The sequence below is a fragment of the Aspergillus brasiliensis genome (assembly GCF_001889945.1).
Source record: "Aspergillus brasiliensis CBS 101740 unplaced genomic scaffold ASPBRscaffold_1, whole genome shotgun sequence".
Classification (NCBI taxonomy): Eukaryota; Fungi; Ascomycota; class Eurotiomycetes; order Eurotiales; family Aspergillaceae; genus Aspergillus; species Aspergillus brasiliensis.
In genome coordinates, this window is record NW_027137442.1 from 3,456,522 (window position 1) to 3,470,139 (window position 13,618).

The window sequence follows — 13,618 nt, forward strand, 5'->3', positions numbered from 1 at the left end:
AGTACGTGTTGACTGACGGGTGGGCTGATCGGGACAAGCTAGAGAGGAAGCGGTGTGCAGGCGAGTTAATTAGTTTAGTTGTTAATGAAATCCCAGTTAGCAACCGGAGCTTGGGCGTCAAGTGTCTCAAGGTGTGCCGTCGCCACGTCTGCAGCGCAACTTTCAACGCCACCCAGGTGCTCGTCCAGGTCGATTCGAGATGATTCGGGGATTAATCGGAGAAGAGGATATTAGGGAGAGACGGAAGAGAAGTGAGAAGAGAGGGGAAAAAAGAAGTGAAGAGGAGAAGGAGAATCGTGCCACCGCTACCTCAGTGGATGAATGTTTCGTCTTCAACTAGTAATGGAAGATCCAGAGGCTGCGCTGGGAGGAACTCCTGGTTCGTCTGCGGAACAGACGGGCGCTTATTGGCGGGCAGGCGGTGGACCCTGCAGCCTCGACCCGACGATGATGTCGCCATTACTGTTCGGTTTGGTAGGACTGGATGGATGGAATTGTCTTATGATCTTAGGCTGTCTCCAATTTTACACATTGTCACTAATCATCATTCTCTTCTATACTCTCAGCTACTCGTCCCTTCGTGCCAAGTTCGAATGCAGCTTGTGCTCGCGCATTCCCATACTGACTATCGCCCCCAGCACGCTCAGTCCCAGCAATGTCAGGAACACGGCGCGCAAAGAGTCCATATACGAATCCAACACCCCCGGGATCCAGTCTGCAGGGAGCTTCCTGATTTCCTCGAGACTATCACGGATCCGTCCAATCAGCTCGCCCGCATGCTCGCGATCTCCAAACCGAGACCAGAGACCGGTTTTGAGGATGTTCTGGAACACGGCAGAGGCAACGGTGATGCCAATGGTGCTACCCGTGCTGCGGAATGCATAAGACGCGGACGTGATGACCGCATGGTGTTCGTGGTCTACAGCAGAGATAAGTGCCACCAACGTAATGGTCAGCATGCTCCCATAGGCGGTACCCATTAGGAAGAAGTAGATAAAGGGTAGCCACGACGGGGTGGTGAGTGACAGCGTGCAGATGAGCACACCGGAGAGAACCATCAGCGTCATGGACACATGGCTGAAGATTTTGTAGCGCCCGGTCGACCGCATCAAAATCCCCGATCCCAGTGAGCCAAGTGACGTTCCAAGGGCTTGAGGAATCAGCCTCACACCTGCACTCGTCGCAGACAGGCCTTGGACCTGAAAGAACAATGGCAAGTAGAACAGTAGCCCAAAGACCGCCATCGTGCTGAACCAGTTGGTCAGACAGGCTGAAAATACCGTCCGATCCAAAAGCAACCGAACAGGGATGACCGGCTCGGATGCGATGTTGGCTTCGATGTAGATGAAGAGGCCGAGGAAGACCGCGGAGAGCGGCAATGAGACGAGGATAAGAGGGTGCGTCCACGGGACCTGGTTGCCACCAGTATTCAGCCCGAGCAGGAGCAGGACCAGACTAGCAACCAGAGTGAGGGCTCCCAGAAAGTCAACCCGTTTCAATTTGGCGTTGTCAGTGGGCTTGACCGGCACTCGTACCGTGGCCGCTACGAGGATGCCGGACACCACGACGAAAGGTACCTGGATCAAAAAGGCCCATCGCCATCCCAGTGTGTCATTGATCCATCCTCCGAACACACCACCAAGACCACTTCCGGCTCCATAGCAGATGTTCCCAATGCCCTGCCAAACTCCACGTTTCCGTAAAGGCACCAAGTCCGAGGTGACGAAGGTTGAAATCGCCGTCAGCCCGCCACCACCGATACCGGCGATGACGCGCCCCAGTACAATAGTCCCCTCGGTTTTTGCCAGACCACAGATCAGGTTTCCGGCCGCGAAGAAGATATTCGAAAAGACTAGTCCAGTCCGTCGAGAAAAGATATCAGTGAGACGCCCACTCAACGGCTGAAAGGCGGCATTCGAAATCAGGTAAGAAGTCGCGAGCCAAGACAGCAGAGTGAAGGACCGGAAAGAGGACGAGATGGGAGCTGTGAGAGTAGCGACAATTGTAGTGTCTAACACGGTCAGCTTCGGCAGAAGGGGAACCCGTAGTAGGACAGATCATACCCAAAGCAGCCAGGAAGACTCCTACCCAGATACTCCCCAGCACCAGGATGAGCTCTTTCGAGCTCGGTTCATCGGCCAAGGGAACCTCGGAGTCTCCCGACGGCACTGGTTCATTCGGCGTGTGATCCCCAAGGAGAGGCGTGTGTTCGGACACCGGTTCTCCTTGAGGATCATTAGAAGCCGCTGTTCTGGGCTGATCAGAGCGCATACTTGTACCACCAGTAGCTATTCTTGTCGTATATACAGAGGTGGTCCAGTGCGTTGTGTTTGAGTTGGGTGTGCGACTTGGCGGAGCGCAGCGGTTATTCGGGCGGCGCTCCGATAAAGAGCGAACGCGATAACGCGACCGATCATTTGCCGCTTCCAAGCTTATCGAAGTCCACCCATGACGACGGCCGCTTCGATCTCGAGTAAGTAGCTTTCGGCAAGCTGTTGCTCTGAACGAATCCCAGGGCACTTGGAATGGGGCGGTCGGACACTTGCCCTTCCACGGTTATTGCTGAACCTTGATGTGAGCTATCCTCGACTTTGGCGAGTTTCTAACCTTGGCTATTCAGACCTGGTCGTATTTACGATGGATCAGACTTGAACAGACTCCTGGTCTAGTCTCCCCCCTGATCCGACGAACAGGTCTTGATCTCACAGATCCTTCAGACAAAGAGGCAAGTCCTATTTTTGCACTCGACCTATCATTCTATTCCTGGCCTGTTCAGTCTTCAGTCATCTCACCCCGTACGGAGTACGAAGTGGACGATAACTCATTCGTCACTGCGCATCGACTGCAAGCGTGAACGAAGCATAGTTGACGTGACATGGATATTAGATACAGCTGAAAGCCAGGGCCATAGTCTTAACGAGTGTTGCAAAAGCCTATGAATTGAGTAACGGCGCACCGCCAAGATTCTCGTTTGCTAACGGGCGCATCGTGCATGCAGAGATGAAACAAACTAACAATATCCGAAGATTTGAAGGAGTCAACCGGACCTTCTAAGATAGAGTGCACCAGCAATTTCCAACTTTCACAACGAAATCACCACGGCGATGTGAGTCCATTGACCTGAAGTAGGGCAATTTCCGTGCCCTATATACAAGGTCTCCACCCACGGCAACCCAATTCATCTAATAGTCCCAAATAAGCGCAGAATAAGGATTGTTCGCGAAAGTAAAAGTGGGGCCGTGATGGACTACTAGATCCTCGTACATTTTCCTCTGTCGGGGTTTTATTGACAGCGCTTGGTCATTCTCACGATAAGGGTTACCCCTGAAAGAAAGGCCAGGGAAAAGGTCGATCCAGGAGGAAGCGAAGAAAAGATACGGTACTCCTGACTCGCTTTTTTTCTATGCATCCCCCTGGGCGCTTGGACAGAAAGTACGCTGGTCTCCATAGCTCGAGCTACTATGTTGCTATTCTTGAGCAGCAGCCACCTGCAAGAAGAGGATAGTCGAGCCGGGATCAACTGCTCCGTTGGCAATAGATGCGCGAACCGAAGGTTACTAATTCGGCGGGGTGCCGATGCACTTGCCCATCCTCGTATATTAACTCCCTAGATAGACGTAGTGATTTGGATAGACCCAGGGGTAGCTAGAGAGCTAACTAGTTAGTTGATTGCCATGACTAATAGGTAAGCCTTTGGATGACGGCGCCAGTGGATCAGCAGTAGTGGTCGGCGGGGACAGGAAGAGGAGAGGGAGATGAGCCAGGACGGTACTTAGTAGGAATTAAGGAAAAGGGTCCTGAAGCGAAAAGAAAGGAGGCATCGAAGAGCAGATTAAGGGCGCTGGCGATCAACATCAGGACCGTGCCCCCGTCACGTGGAGGACACATAACTACGCCCATACGAAGCCTTTTTTTTTATTTCTTTCTTGTCCTTGTCTTCTGTGTTTTGACTTTTCTTTGTTCCTCTGTACTACACGTTTCCTGCTACATCCCACCGTTGTGGTTGTTGATCCTTTCATCCAACATCCCGTCTACTCGTGTCTTGGTGTATACCGAACATCTCTCCTGCTTATCTACCCCTCCAACAGTCACCATGCCTGGTGAGTGAACCCCGCAGATGGTCTTGCGTACGCGCGTTTGGATGTCTCACTAACCTTGCATCCCAGCCTTCCTCAAGAACATCAAGAACAAGCTGAAGTCTATCTTCAAGAAGAAGAAGACTGAGGAGAACCCCGAAGGCGCTGCTGCCCCTGCTGAGAACACTGCTGGTAGGTTCTGCAACTGTCACGAAAATCCCCTTCGTCTATTTGCTGACTATGCGATAATGTAGCTGCCGATAAGCCCGCCGAGCAGGCTCAGACTGAAGGTGTTTCCGCTGCTCCCCCGACCCTCGAGGTGACGGAGACCCCGGCTGGCGAGGCAAAGCCTGAGACGGAAACCCATGCGGAAGCCGCTGCTCCTGCCGGTTCATCTGAGCTTGCTGCGAAGCCCGCTGAGACTGTTGGAGACGCAGCTGGTAAGTTGAGCAGTTACTCCCCAGACGACTGATTGAATGCGACGAGGAGCGACTGACTGACCATGTGCAGACAAAGAAACCAAATAAACTGCCCTTGGGCCTCAGCTGATGCAGCTCTCTCTTTCCGTCTGCATGCATCATCCACTCCTTCGCCGTGCATCATTTCCTACCCATTTGCATCTCTCATACCCCAGCATAGACTGCTCTGATTTCATTTTGTTCTTCTCTTGTTGATATCCACCTTTCATATACCCTGTACTGCTTTCAATAGCCATGCGTATCCGCATAGTCTAATAATTCAGTCTGCCCGCGTCGTGCAAAGTATCTCAATCCGCTCGCAGTATATTCTGTAGAAAATCTAGAAATAATCTGATCAATCAAATCGATGATTCGATATCAACCTGGGTATCATAAGCTGAAACGGAGCTAGAAGAAACATACATCCAAGAAACATGACGGGAACCCCCTCAGTCGCTGCCCTCATCCGAAGAAACATCCACATCCATGGCGCCAGCCGGCGCAGCCTGCCCATCACCACCACCACCGGCAGCGGCAGCAGCAGCCGCCTTCTCCTCTCTCGCCTTCTGCCGGCGCTTCATCTTCCTCTCGCGATTCTTCCGATTCCGCTTCTCCGCTTCCAACTGCTTCTTCTCCTCCTCTTTCTTCTTCCTCTCCTCCGCAGCCGAAACCCGTTTCCGCAACTGAATCCGGCGCTTCTTCCCGGGCTTCTTCAAAGACGTCGGCGCCCTCTCCGCCGGATCCTTTGCGATCGTCACCGCCGCACCTTTACCCTTTTTCTCACTCTTCAGTGTAACAACCCTCCACGGCAAATGACAACCAGGCTGAGTAGTAGCAGAGATGGTTAGCAAAATACCCACCAACACATATAGAAATGATATATTGATATAACTCACCCACGGAACACCCTTAAATCCCACCACCTGCACCCCCGAAACAGCCACATCCTCAAACTGCCTCCTCTTCTCCCTCAACCTCTCTTCCTCCTCTAGCCCTTGTTCTCCCTTAACCCCAGCCATCAACCCCGGCGCAGAGAAATAATACCCCCATCCTCGAAACGGATTCACAAAGCGTCCATCTTCCACTCCCACCGCGCCGGGCGTGGGCGAGCGCACCCGAATGCGTAACTTTTGCGCTGCTTGCTGTGCATCTCCCCCTTCTTCTCCTTCTCCTCCCTTCTTAGGTTCGGATTTGGTTGGAGCGCTGAAGAGTCTGAATTCAAATTCTTGTTCTTCGTCTTCTTCTTCCTTCGGGTTGGGGTTGGTTTCGGTTGTTGGTTGCGGGGATGAGGGCGCGAGGAGCGAGTCGATGTCTAGGAGGGCGCCGAGACGTTGGTGGACGTCTGTGAGGGAGGATTCCGGGGGTGGGGAGGGAGAGGGCGAGGTGGATGTTCGAGATTGGAGTTCTTCGCGACGGACGCTGTCGTTGGGAATTTGTTAGTGGGATTGAAACTGGTGGATTGGAATTGCTGGGTTGGCTAATTGGTGTAGTAGTAAACGTACCGCTTTGCGCTGGGAAGATCGAACATGGCTGTCGGCTTCTGTGTGAGGTTCTGTGTTTGGTAGAGGAGAGGTGGTGGTTGACAGCTGGGTGATGGTGTGTGAAAAATGTCGGCGGATGTGGTGAGTGCTTATTTCCACGGGGCGGGTGTGGTGCGGCCACGGGTTCGGAGGATTGATGGGGGGTTATCTCTAACTACGGGGAAGAGTGGATTGGTGTTGTTCTTCATACTTTACTGCTTTTGTGGTTGATGCTAAGAGTATGTGATAGGCCATGGTGAGATTGGTTTCACAGATGAGTAGAATGTTCATCGCTTGTTTGTAGGGAGCTGCCTCCGAATAATGCAATTGGACGTTTTTGTGTCTATCGTGAAACAGTTGCAAGGTTACATGCGCCACTGATTCCATACGACCAGTAGCCATGAGTGTAGGACTTCCTCAAGCTATGCAAGTAATGACCATTTAGCTAGGATAGCTCGGTATAAGCCGTAGACACTGAATGTTGAATGCCGGAAATCATACGACGACTTGATTGTTCCACCAGGCATGTGACTGTATAACCCTCTGGTAACCACGGCATCTTCTGGCGTGACATTCGACGGAGCATACATCTAGATAGCCGTTTAAACCATTGACCTCAAGATGAAGATCGCTGATCAGAGAAAGCTCCGAGTGAGTATAACGAAGGACATTTCAATTTCCAAGGCATCATAGTAGTTTGTACCCGATTCCGATGACATCGGCTCGCACGGGCCACTCCCAACCCACCGAATTATCCAAACCGTCACTCCTTCAAGTCACCCAAGATCTCAATCACTCAACCAACCAAACAAGCATTCCACCTTCGCAAATCATCTTCGCTTGAGCATCACCGCCCGGCGCGTTTCTATCTCCAATTCAACCTTCAGACGCTCATTCCAGTCATTCATTTCGCCTCGCACTGAACACTACCAGACACTACCGTTCATAATCAAGCCGTTCCAACCACCACCACCTACCGTCATTGAACATCTCTCCTGCGCCTCCACTTCTAATCCGCCGATCTGATCAGCACAAATGGGTATCTGCGCCTCATGTTTAGGACGTAATCGTCGGGAACCCCACGATGTAAGTCCAATCCTATATTCCTCTGCCGAAAAACAAGCGCATGCGGCCAACACTCTTCCCTCCCTATGCGCCCAACTCCACCAACCCTTTTTCTCATCATCTAGTACTCCAAACTAACATATCTCCCTCACACCAGCCCACTCATCCCGAATCCTCCCGCCTCCTCGATGAAGACATCTACCAACCCGGCTACGGCTACGGCGCCCTGAACCAAAGCACCCAAGGCAACCACCCCGACCCCAGCTACCTGAAGCGCGAACGAGAAGCCCTCGAAGCCATCTGTCAACGGACATCAGAGTGAGCCACCCCTCCACCCAATAGGCTCATGATAGCGATAGAGCCCGAAATACTGACAGAAAACAACAGTTCCGTCATCGACATCTGGTCCCTCCAACCCCAACCACACCTCCAACCTCGCGCCACCCTTCCTAGCACCGTGCCCCCTCATACATCCTCTGATGGCGATGCGCCGCCCGTCAAAATAATAACGACCGACACCCCACCGGCCCGCTCAAAAAAACCCTCCTCACCGGCTGCGAAGGCAGGCGGTACGGTCCCGAAACATTGGGGTGAGGTGGTGATAAATACGCGCAAGAATCGGTCGCGGCCGGGGTCGAGTACGGAGGAAGATGGTGGTGCGGCGAAGAGGGATGTGTTTGGAGTGTTGAAGGTTACATGATTTTTTGTAACTAGATACATTACAAAATCGGGGAGGGTTGCAGATGACGGCAGGTCAAATGTGATAGGTGGTCGTGTGGTGTTGTGTATCGGCTATCTACTCCGTACTTAGTAGATGAAACACGGCAAGGCAGGGGCAGTGATGGACGAACGTGACGGAGGGATGTGACAACACTTATCGCACTGGACTTGACTTGACATGTTTGATTTGCTTTCTTCTTCTTTTGATTCTGTTTTTTTTTTTTTTTTTTTTTTTTTTTTTTTTTTTTTTTTTTTTTTTTTTTTGTGACTGCTTTTCTCTTTTCTGGCCTGCTCCTTTTTTTCTTCCCCCATATCTCCCCATTAATACCCACCACTTTCCTTTTCTTCGCGCATCGCGATGGGTCGCCGGCGACGGGGTCAACTCTTTTGTTTTGTTCTCCATTTTGCCATCGGCGCTTCTTTACACTTCTTTTCTTGACTTCTTCTTCTTCCTATATTTCTATACCCTTGTTCTTTCTTTCTGTGCCTAGGCTGATACCGAGGCTTTTTACCATTTCTTATCTCGAGTCCACGGCCGTTAGTTATTTCTCTCTCATTGTGCATTTCCTTTGTTCATGTTTATTGTCATGTTTAGTTGGGTTGAATAGATCGCAGATCGCTCTTGTTTTCAGTACAATAGTAGTACTAAACAGCTCGAAAAATAAACGCTTTGCTGTCTGATGTGGAAACATAGAAATGATATGTCTTTGAACAACAGGCTAGGCTATGGTACTAGTATAGTGGGGCTAATTGAAAGATAACAATAATGCTCCATTAAGGATATACAGTCTTTATGTTGGGACATCTGCGAGAGGTGGAAAGTAGAACAAACCGCGGAAGTCGCTGCTGTCGAAGAAATCACGTATCGGGACTGGACCAGATCAAACCCAACAAGACAGCAGACGGTCGACTTTCTGCACTTGGAACCCCACGCTACATGATCCGATCGCCCATTAGCCACCCTTCTCGCGACCGTTATAGTCGATTGCTGCACCTTGAAACGACAGAACTCCGCCAGAAACGCCTTTCCGCCCGACACCCGAGATAAAGCAGGAGAAGTAACAAACCGAAAACAGATAATAGACAACGATGCCTATGCAATATACTCGTGTGCAATGTCCAAACCAAGACGGGAATGGTCTAAGACGTACTGGAGCGCGGCAGAATTAAACGTCGTCCATCGTACCGGCTGGCTCTTCGCCTCCGGACTCGTAACTGCCTGCCGAGCTCAGCTCGTCTTCCGACTCTGTGTCTTCTCCGGCTTCATCGACGGCCTCTTTGCTGGCGTACTTGGCCACATATTCTGGTTACGTGTCAGCTTTGACTAAGGAAGTATGTCGCATGTGATGCTGTAGCGTACCCTTGACCTTTGCCTCGTAGCTTTTCGGCTCCCGCATCAGCATAGCAGCTGCTTCCCCATTGAGAGGGTCTGAAGGGTTGGGGTAGCGCAGGAGCTGGGGAAGGAAGACTTCGAAAATGTTGATCATATCGTACATGGGCGACCATGTTTGATTTATGACATCCAGACAAACGGAACCCGACCTAGGCAGCTGAGATTAGCCGTTGGACGCAATAATCGTCGAGACTGTCTTACAGCTCATCGATGTTCGGGTGGAAAATCCGGTTCACAAATCCAATACTCGGACTCTTGTATGGGTACTGGTCGGGTAGTTCGACGTGGATCTTCCAGTGGCCACCGGCGAAGGGTGCTGGCTACGTCAGCAGGTCCGGTTTGCGATAATCAGAACTTGTATGGATCTTACTCTCTTCAGGGCCCTTAAAACGCACGTAGAACTCTTGCCTAACAACCAGGACGGTCAATATCAATCATGTATCCGACAGTGGCGGGCAAGCAGGGTCTGCATACACTACAGTTCAAAGTCAGCGTCCGAGGGTAGGTGGCAAAAGGCAGGGCGCACTCACTATTATCATTGACCAGAGTCACCTCATAATCACTCATCAACCTATGCTAAACATCAGCACAAGCCCCCTATAGAATCTGTTGATCGGTTCTGTATCTGAAACTGCGTGCTCATCCCAGCACCAGTCGACGGGGAATATGATAAGTGTCGGATACGGGGAAGGGTGCGTACATCCTGCCAGAACGTTAGTCAGTCATCGATCAAGTATGAGCGCAAGAACGGTAGGAGGGCATACTTCATGACCTATAAGTGGAAAGATCCCAAGCGTCAGTCTTCCGCCACCACTTTCGCCGCAAGGGCATGAGGGGTACGAGGGGTACTCACATCTGTCTCAATTCTCCGCTTAGGGCTACTCATTTTGAATGACTTGCAGATAAGGCAGATAAAATGGTATAAGAAGTCCTCGAGTCCGTCGACACCGAGATATCTGGGTTCAAAGGCGAATTGCGCAAGTGGGTTGAATCGAAACTATCCCCAAGGTTGAAGCGGGGAAGCAATGAGCGGGGCGACTTTGGATAGGAATAGGGCAGCTCGAAGGAAGCGGTAAAAGTGCGGGCGAGAAGGGTCGCAGTAAGGAAGGTATAGGAGGACTGAGGAAAGAAAGAGAAGGTTGAGCAAGCCTGGGAACAGAGAAGGTGTCGCTTGACTAGAAGGAAGTGGGCGAGTTGAGGCGGGAGGATTGGGGGGAAAGGGAAGAGAGGGAACTTAAAGAATGGGTTGGTGGTGGTGGTGGTGGTGGTACGTAGTATGACTGATAGCGGGGAATGAGGTGATGGGCACTGGTAATGACCGGTAAGACTGATCACTGGCAGCGCTTCCGCCCGGTCACTCGGCACGTATCATTGTTCCAGTCAGGTGGCCCCGGCGTCACGTTCGCAATGTATTTATAGTTTCTGTACGCGAAAGATTCTGGTGTCATGTTACTGGAGAACCCGAATATTCTCTGTACGCCAGTATGAATAGTCAAGGCACTCTCTGACTGCCAATAATTGTCTTGTCTACGCATTGGCAGGGCTACCCGATGCCCAAAATCCAATCTAGCCGGCCGGGAATGGATGATCGTCGCTAATGGGTCCCCTAGCGGAACGCCGGGGAACAATTCTGATCTCAATAGTTGAACAATCTAGTTCTCTGATTCAGGGACCCTCTTGCTTCGTTTCTCCGGTTTCTCACATCCAACCCATTTCTGCATACACTGTGTTCGTATGGAAGTTAGAAACCCCTGTTCGGTGCAGATTGACCAAGAGTCAACGCAAGTCTTTGAATGTAGACGGGGGCCCGATGTTATGCATGCATCATCGCTACCTCATGGAACTAGAGTCGAAATCGCAGTGGGTCTGTTTTGGTTGGCACTTGACAGATGTAATTCTGCCCGAAAAAGCCTCTAATGCGCTTGTCGGGGCCATTGAAATCGTGCTATTTCCTATAGTACTAATTAAATAACTAGTAGCGAAGGTGTTGCTTGGTTGAATAGGAGCATACCTCTTAAGCGATAAGTACCTGGATTGGCTGACGGTCACCTCCTGCCTATCCTGTACCACTGATGACTGGAGCTTGGCAGCCCTGAAGATTCGCTTTGTTCTTCTGATCCGAAGTTACCATGGAAGAAGAAACCGTTGCTGGATGGATGGTGGTTGTCTGCCAGTTGATTGGACCAACCCCTGCCTCAGGTGTCCATCGGCGCCTAGCCATGGATGGAACATCAACACTCGCATCAACCTTAGCATCGACACCAACATCTTCCGCACATTATTTCTTTACATTCCTTATCGTCCTTCACCATCTCTCCTCATACTACATCAGCTGCTGTTCTATTCTCTTATTCAACTTTGAGCGCCACTTGACACTACCCGGCATTACCCCTATCGCCAGACATGGATTCTCCTTCACCCCAGGGCCCCTCGGCCCAAAACTCACCCAAACCTGACCAGGCCAAACTCGCTCACAGGCCAGCCAATCGTAAACAATCTTCCGATTCTGCCTCCAATACCCAAAATGCACCTATACCAGACGACAAGCACGGTGCGGACTTACCAATGACCATGTCCGCCTCGGTGGTGCTAACCAGCTTACCCCGCGATGCCCATCAAGCATTGGCGGATGCTGAGGCTGTCGATATGGGAAAAGGCAAGTGGAACTCTAATCTTCGTCTACTGGCAGCACTATTACATCTCCACTCCCTTAAGTTATGAGTCCTCGCTCAGTCATTATAATGAGCTTGCTTGGAGCTCCTGGCTGCCCCCTCTGCTGGAGCGCATTGCTAGTAACGTCATGCGGCTTATCGGGACAAACCATTTACTCGTCGGATAACTAACGGCGCAGCAGTCACCGTTCGCTTTCAACCACTTCCTTCAGCTCCCATCCTGAAGAACCGCGTCTTCAAGATTAGTGCCTCGCAGAAGTTCGAAACAGTTGTGAAATTCCTCAGGAAAAAGCTGGACTGTAAAGAAACCGACTCGGTTTTCTGTTATGTCAACAGCGTCTTTGCCCCTGGATTAGACGAAGGTGTTGGTGGATTATGGAGAGTAAGCCGCCTTGATTCGTGGATCCGAGTCTTTCATTTGCTGATATCATTCAGTGTTTTAAAACTGACGACCAACTTATCGTTGCTTACTCTATGACGCCCGCTTTTGGCTGATGAACAAGGGTTGGTGTGTATTATTGCAACAACTGTCTTGACTATTTACAGGTAATCTTGCTGAAACAGGTACTCTCGCCGAGCTAACATGAAATAATTAGGAAGGCAACTGTGCGCAAGAAAGGTCAAAGTTTATTTGACACTGTATGAGATTATGGACATGAACACGAAATACCAAGGTATCACTGAAACGACTTGCTGGACATGATATGCATGAGATGATGCTTTGGAAACGTTTAAATCAATCAATGCTCGCAGCGCGAGACACTAGGGCTCTGGGTGAAAGTCACGACCAATTATTTCTCGTGGAAATGCTCGATGGCCTTTTCAAACTCGGCCAATTCTTCCTTCGCAATGGGGTAGGTGTATTCTTCGGAAGGATACGCCCGGCTCTTGACTTCGTCACGGTATTGTTGGATCCCTCTGATAGCCTCTCCCCAGACGTCGCCATACTTCTTGACGAACTTGGGAAGGAATCGACCCGGGGGGTAGTTCCCAGTCATATCAATCTGAACCAAGACTTGTCCGGAGCATCCGTTTCCAGCACCAATGCCAATCGTGGGGATACGCAACTTCTTGGTAATGAGGGCGGCAATCTCAGCAGGCACAGCCTCCAGGACCATCATGAATGCGCCAGCTTCCTGGACAGCCAGGGCATCTTTCAGCAGCCTCACTGCGCTAGCGGTCGTTTTACCTTGAACCCTGAATCCTCCAAGGGCGTGTTGACGTTGAGGTGTAAGCCCAATGTGGCCGCAAACAGGGATACCAGCCTGCGTGATACGTTTGATGGACGGGGCCATCTCCGCACCACCCTCGAGCTTTATAGACTGAACGCGACCCTCTTTCACGATGCGGATGGCAGACTGAACAGCCTGCTCGGGAGAAACTTCATAGGATCCCATGGGAAGATCTGCAACCTACACGGAAATCGCACGTTAATTTCGGCGGACTCTGAAGAAGAATGATAAGGATACGAACCGTGAATGCACTCTTGACGGCACGGGCGACACTCCGACAATGCAACAACATCTCGTCCATGAGGATTTCACTTGTATCCTCCATGCCGAGCGCGACCATGGCCAAGCTGTCACCGACCAGGACCACGTCCATCCCCGCCATCTCCGCAACATGGCCACTGGGGAAGTCATGCGCCGTAAGCATCGTAATTGGCTCGCCCTTCTTGTAAAGATTCCGTAATGTCTGCATGGTCACCTTCTTC

The 13,618-nt window shown here is 51.1% G+C and overlaps 8 protein-coding genes across 8 annotated transcripts; 4 read left to right on the plus strand and 4 right to left on the minus strand.

Annotated features, from left to right (window-relative positions):
• Positions 1-452: 452 nt before the first annotated feature.
• Positions 453-2,271, minus strand: ASPBRDRAFT_202874 (MDR family MFS transporter; the record flags this gene model as incomplete). Its single annotated transcript, XM_067621650.1, has 2 exons — positions 453-2,011; positions 2,064-2,271. The coding sequence occupies 2 exons, from the start codon at positions 2,269-2,271 to the stop codon at positions 567-569; spliced, it is 1,653 nt and encodes a 550-aa protein (XP_067485261.1). The 3' UTR covers positions 453-566.
• Positions 2,272-4,093: 1,822 nt separating this feature from the next.
• ASPBRDRAFT_191278 (uncharacterized protein) lies at positions 4,094-4,603 on the plus strand (the record flags this gene model as incomplete). The annotated part of the gene is made up of 4 exons (XM_067620344.1): positions 4,094-4,100; positions 4,167-4,268; positions 4,331-4,516; positions 4,587-4,603. The coding sequence occupies 4 exons, from the start codon at positions 4,094-4,096 to the stop codon at positions 4,601-4,603; spliced, it is 312 nt and encodes a 103-aa protein (XP_067485262.1).
• ASPBRDRAFT_37240 (DUF2011 domain-containing protein) lies at positions 4,586-6,262 on the minus strand. The gene is made up of 4 exons (XM_067623680.1): positions 6,037-6,262; positions 5,431-5,953; positions 4,958-5,358; positions 4,586-4,874 (listed from the first exon to the last, which is right to left on the minus strand). Exons 1-3 carry the CDS (start codon positions 6,060-6,062, stop codon positions 4,984-4,986), a joined length of 924 nt encoding a protein of 307 aa, XP_067485263.1. The 5' UTR covers positions 6,063-6,262; the 3' UTR covers positions 4,586-4,874; positions 4,958-4,983.
• A 488-nt stretch (positions 6,263-6,750) lies between these two features.
• Positions 6,751-8,074, plus strand: ASPBRDRAFT_37241 (LAMTOR1/MEH1 family protein). Its single transcript, XM_067623681.1, has 3 exons — positions 6,751-7,140; positions 7,277-7,437; positions 7,507-8,074. The coding sequence occupies exons 1-3, from the start codon at positions 7,090-7,092 to the stop codon at positions 7,817-7,819; spliced, it is 525 nt and encodes a 174-aa protein (XP_067485264.1). The 5' UTR covers positions 6,751-7,089; the 3' UTR covers positions 7,820-8,074.
• A 577-nt stretch (positions 8,075-8,651) lies between these two features.
• On the minus strand, positions 8,652-9,799 carry ASPBRDRAFT_71283 (E2 ubiquitin-conjugating protein UBC8; the record flags this gene model as incomplete). The annotated part of the gene is made up of 5 exons (XM_067629123.1): positions 8,652-9,142; positions 9,200-9,381; positions 9,434-9,548; positions 9,603-9,640; positions 9,759-9,799. The coding sequence occupies 5 exons, from the start codon at positions 9,797-9,799 to the stop codon at positions 9,006-9,008; spliced, it is 513 nt and encodes a 170-aa protein (XP_067485265.1). The 3' UTR covers positions 8,652-9,005.
• A 926-nt stretch (positions 9,800-10,725) lies between these two features.
• ASPBRDRAFT_37246 (uncharacterized protein) lies at positions 10,726-11,342 on the plus strand. Its single transcript, XM_067623682.1, has 2 exons — positions 10,726-11,186; positions 11,246-11,342. Exons 1-2 carry the CDS (start codon positions 10,830-10,832, stop codon positions 11,255-11,257), a joined length of 369 nt encoding a protein of 122 aa, XP_067485266.1. The 5' UTR covers positions 10,726-10,829; the 3' UTR covers positions 11,258-11,342.
• A 202-nt stretch (positions 11,343-11,544) lies between these two features.
• ASPBRDRAFT_254962 (ubiquitin-like protein ATG12) lies at positions 11,545-12,504 on the plus strand. Its single transcript, XM_067622181.1, has 3 exons — positions 11,545-11,888; positions 12,087-12,286; positions 12,340-12,504. The coding sequence occupies exons 1-3, from the start codon at positions 11,636-11,638 to the stop codon at positions 12,397-12,399; spliced, it is 513 nt and encodes a 170-aa protein (XP_067485267.1). The 5' UTR covers positions 11,545-11,635; the 3' UTR covers positions 12,400-12,504.
• A 9-nt stretch (positions 12,505-12,513) lies between these two features.
• Positions 12,514-13,454, minus strand: ASPBRDRAFT_37250 (3-methyl-2-oxobutanoate hydroxymethyltransferase ECM31). Its single transcript, XM_067623683.1, has 2 exons — positions 13,378-13,454; positions 12,514-13,316 (listed from the first exon to the last, which is right to left on the minus strand). Exons 1-2 carry the CDS (start codon positions 13,435-13,437, stop codon positions 12,696-12,698), a joined length of 681 nt encoding a protein of 226 aa, XP_067485268.1. The 5' UTR covers positions 13,438-13,454; the 3' UTR covers positions 12,514-12,695.
• Between the last annotated feature and the right edge of the window lie 164 nt (positions 13,455-13,618).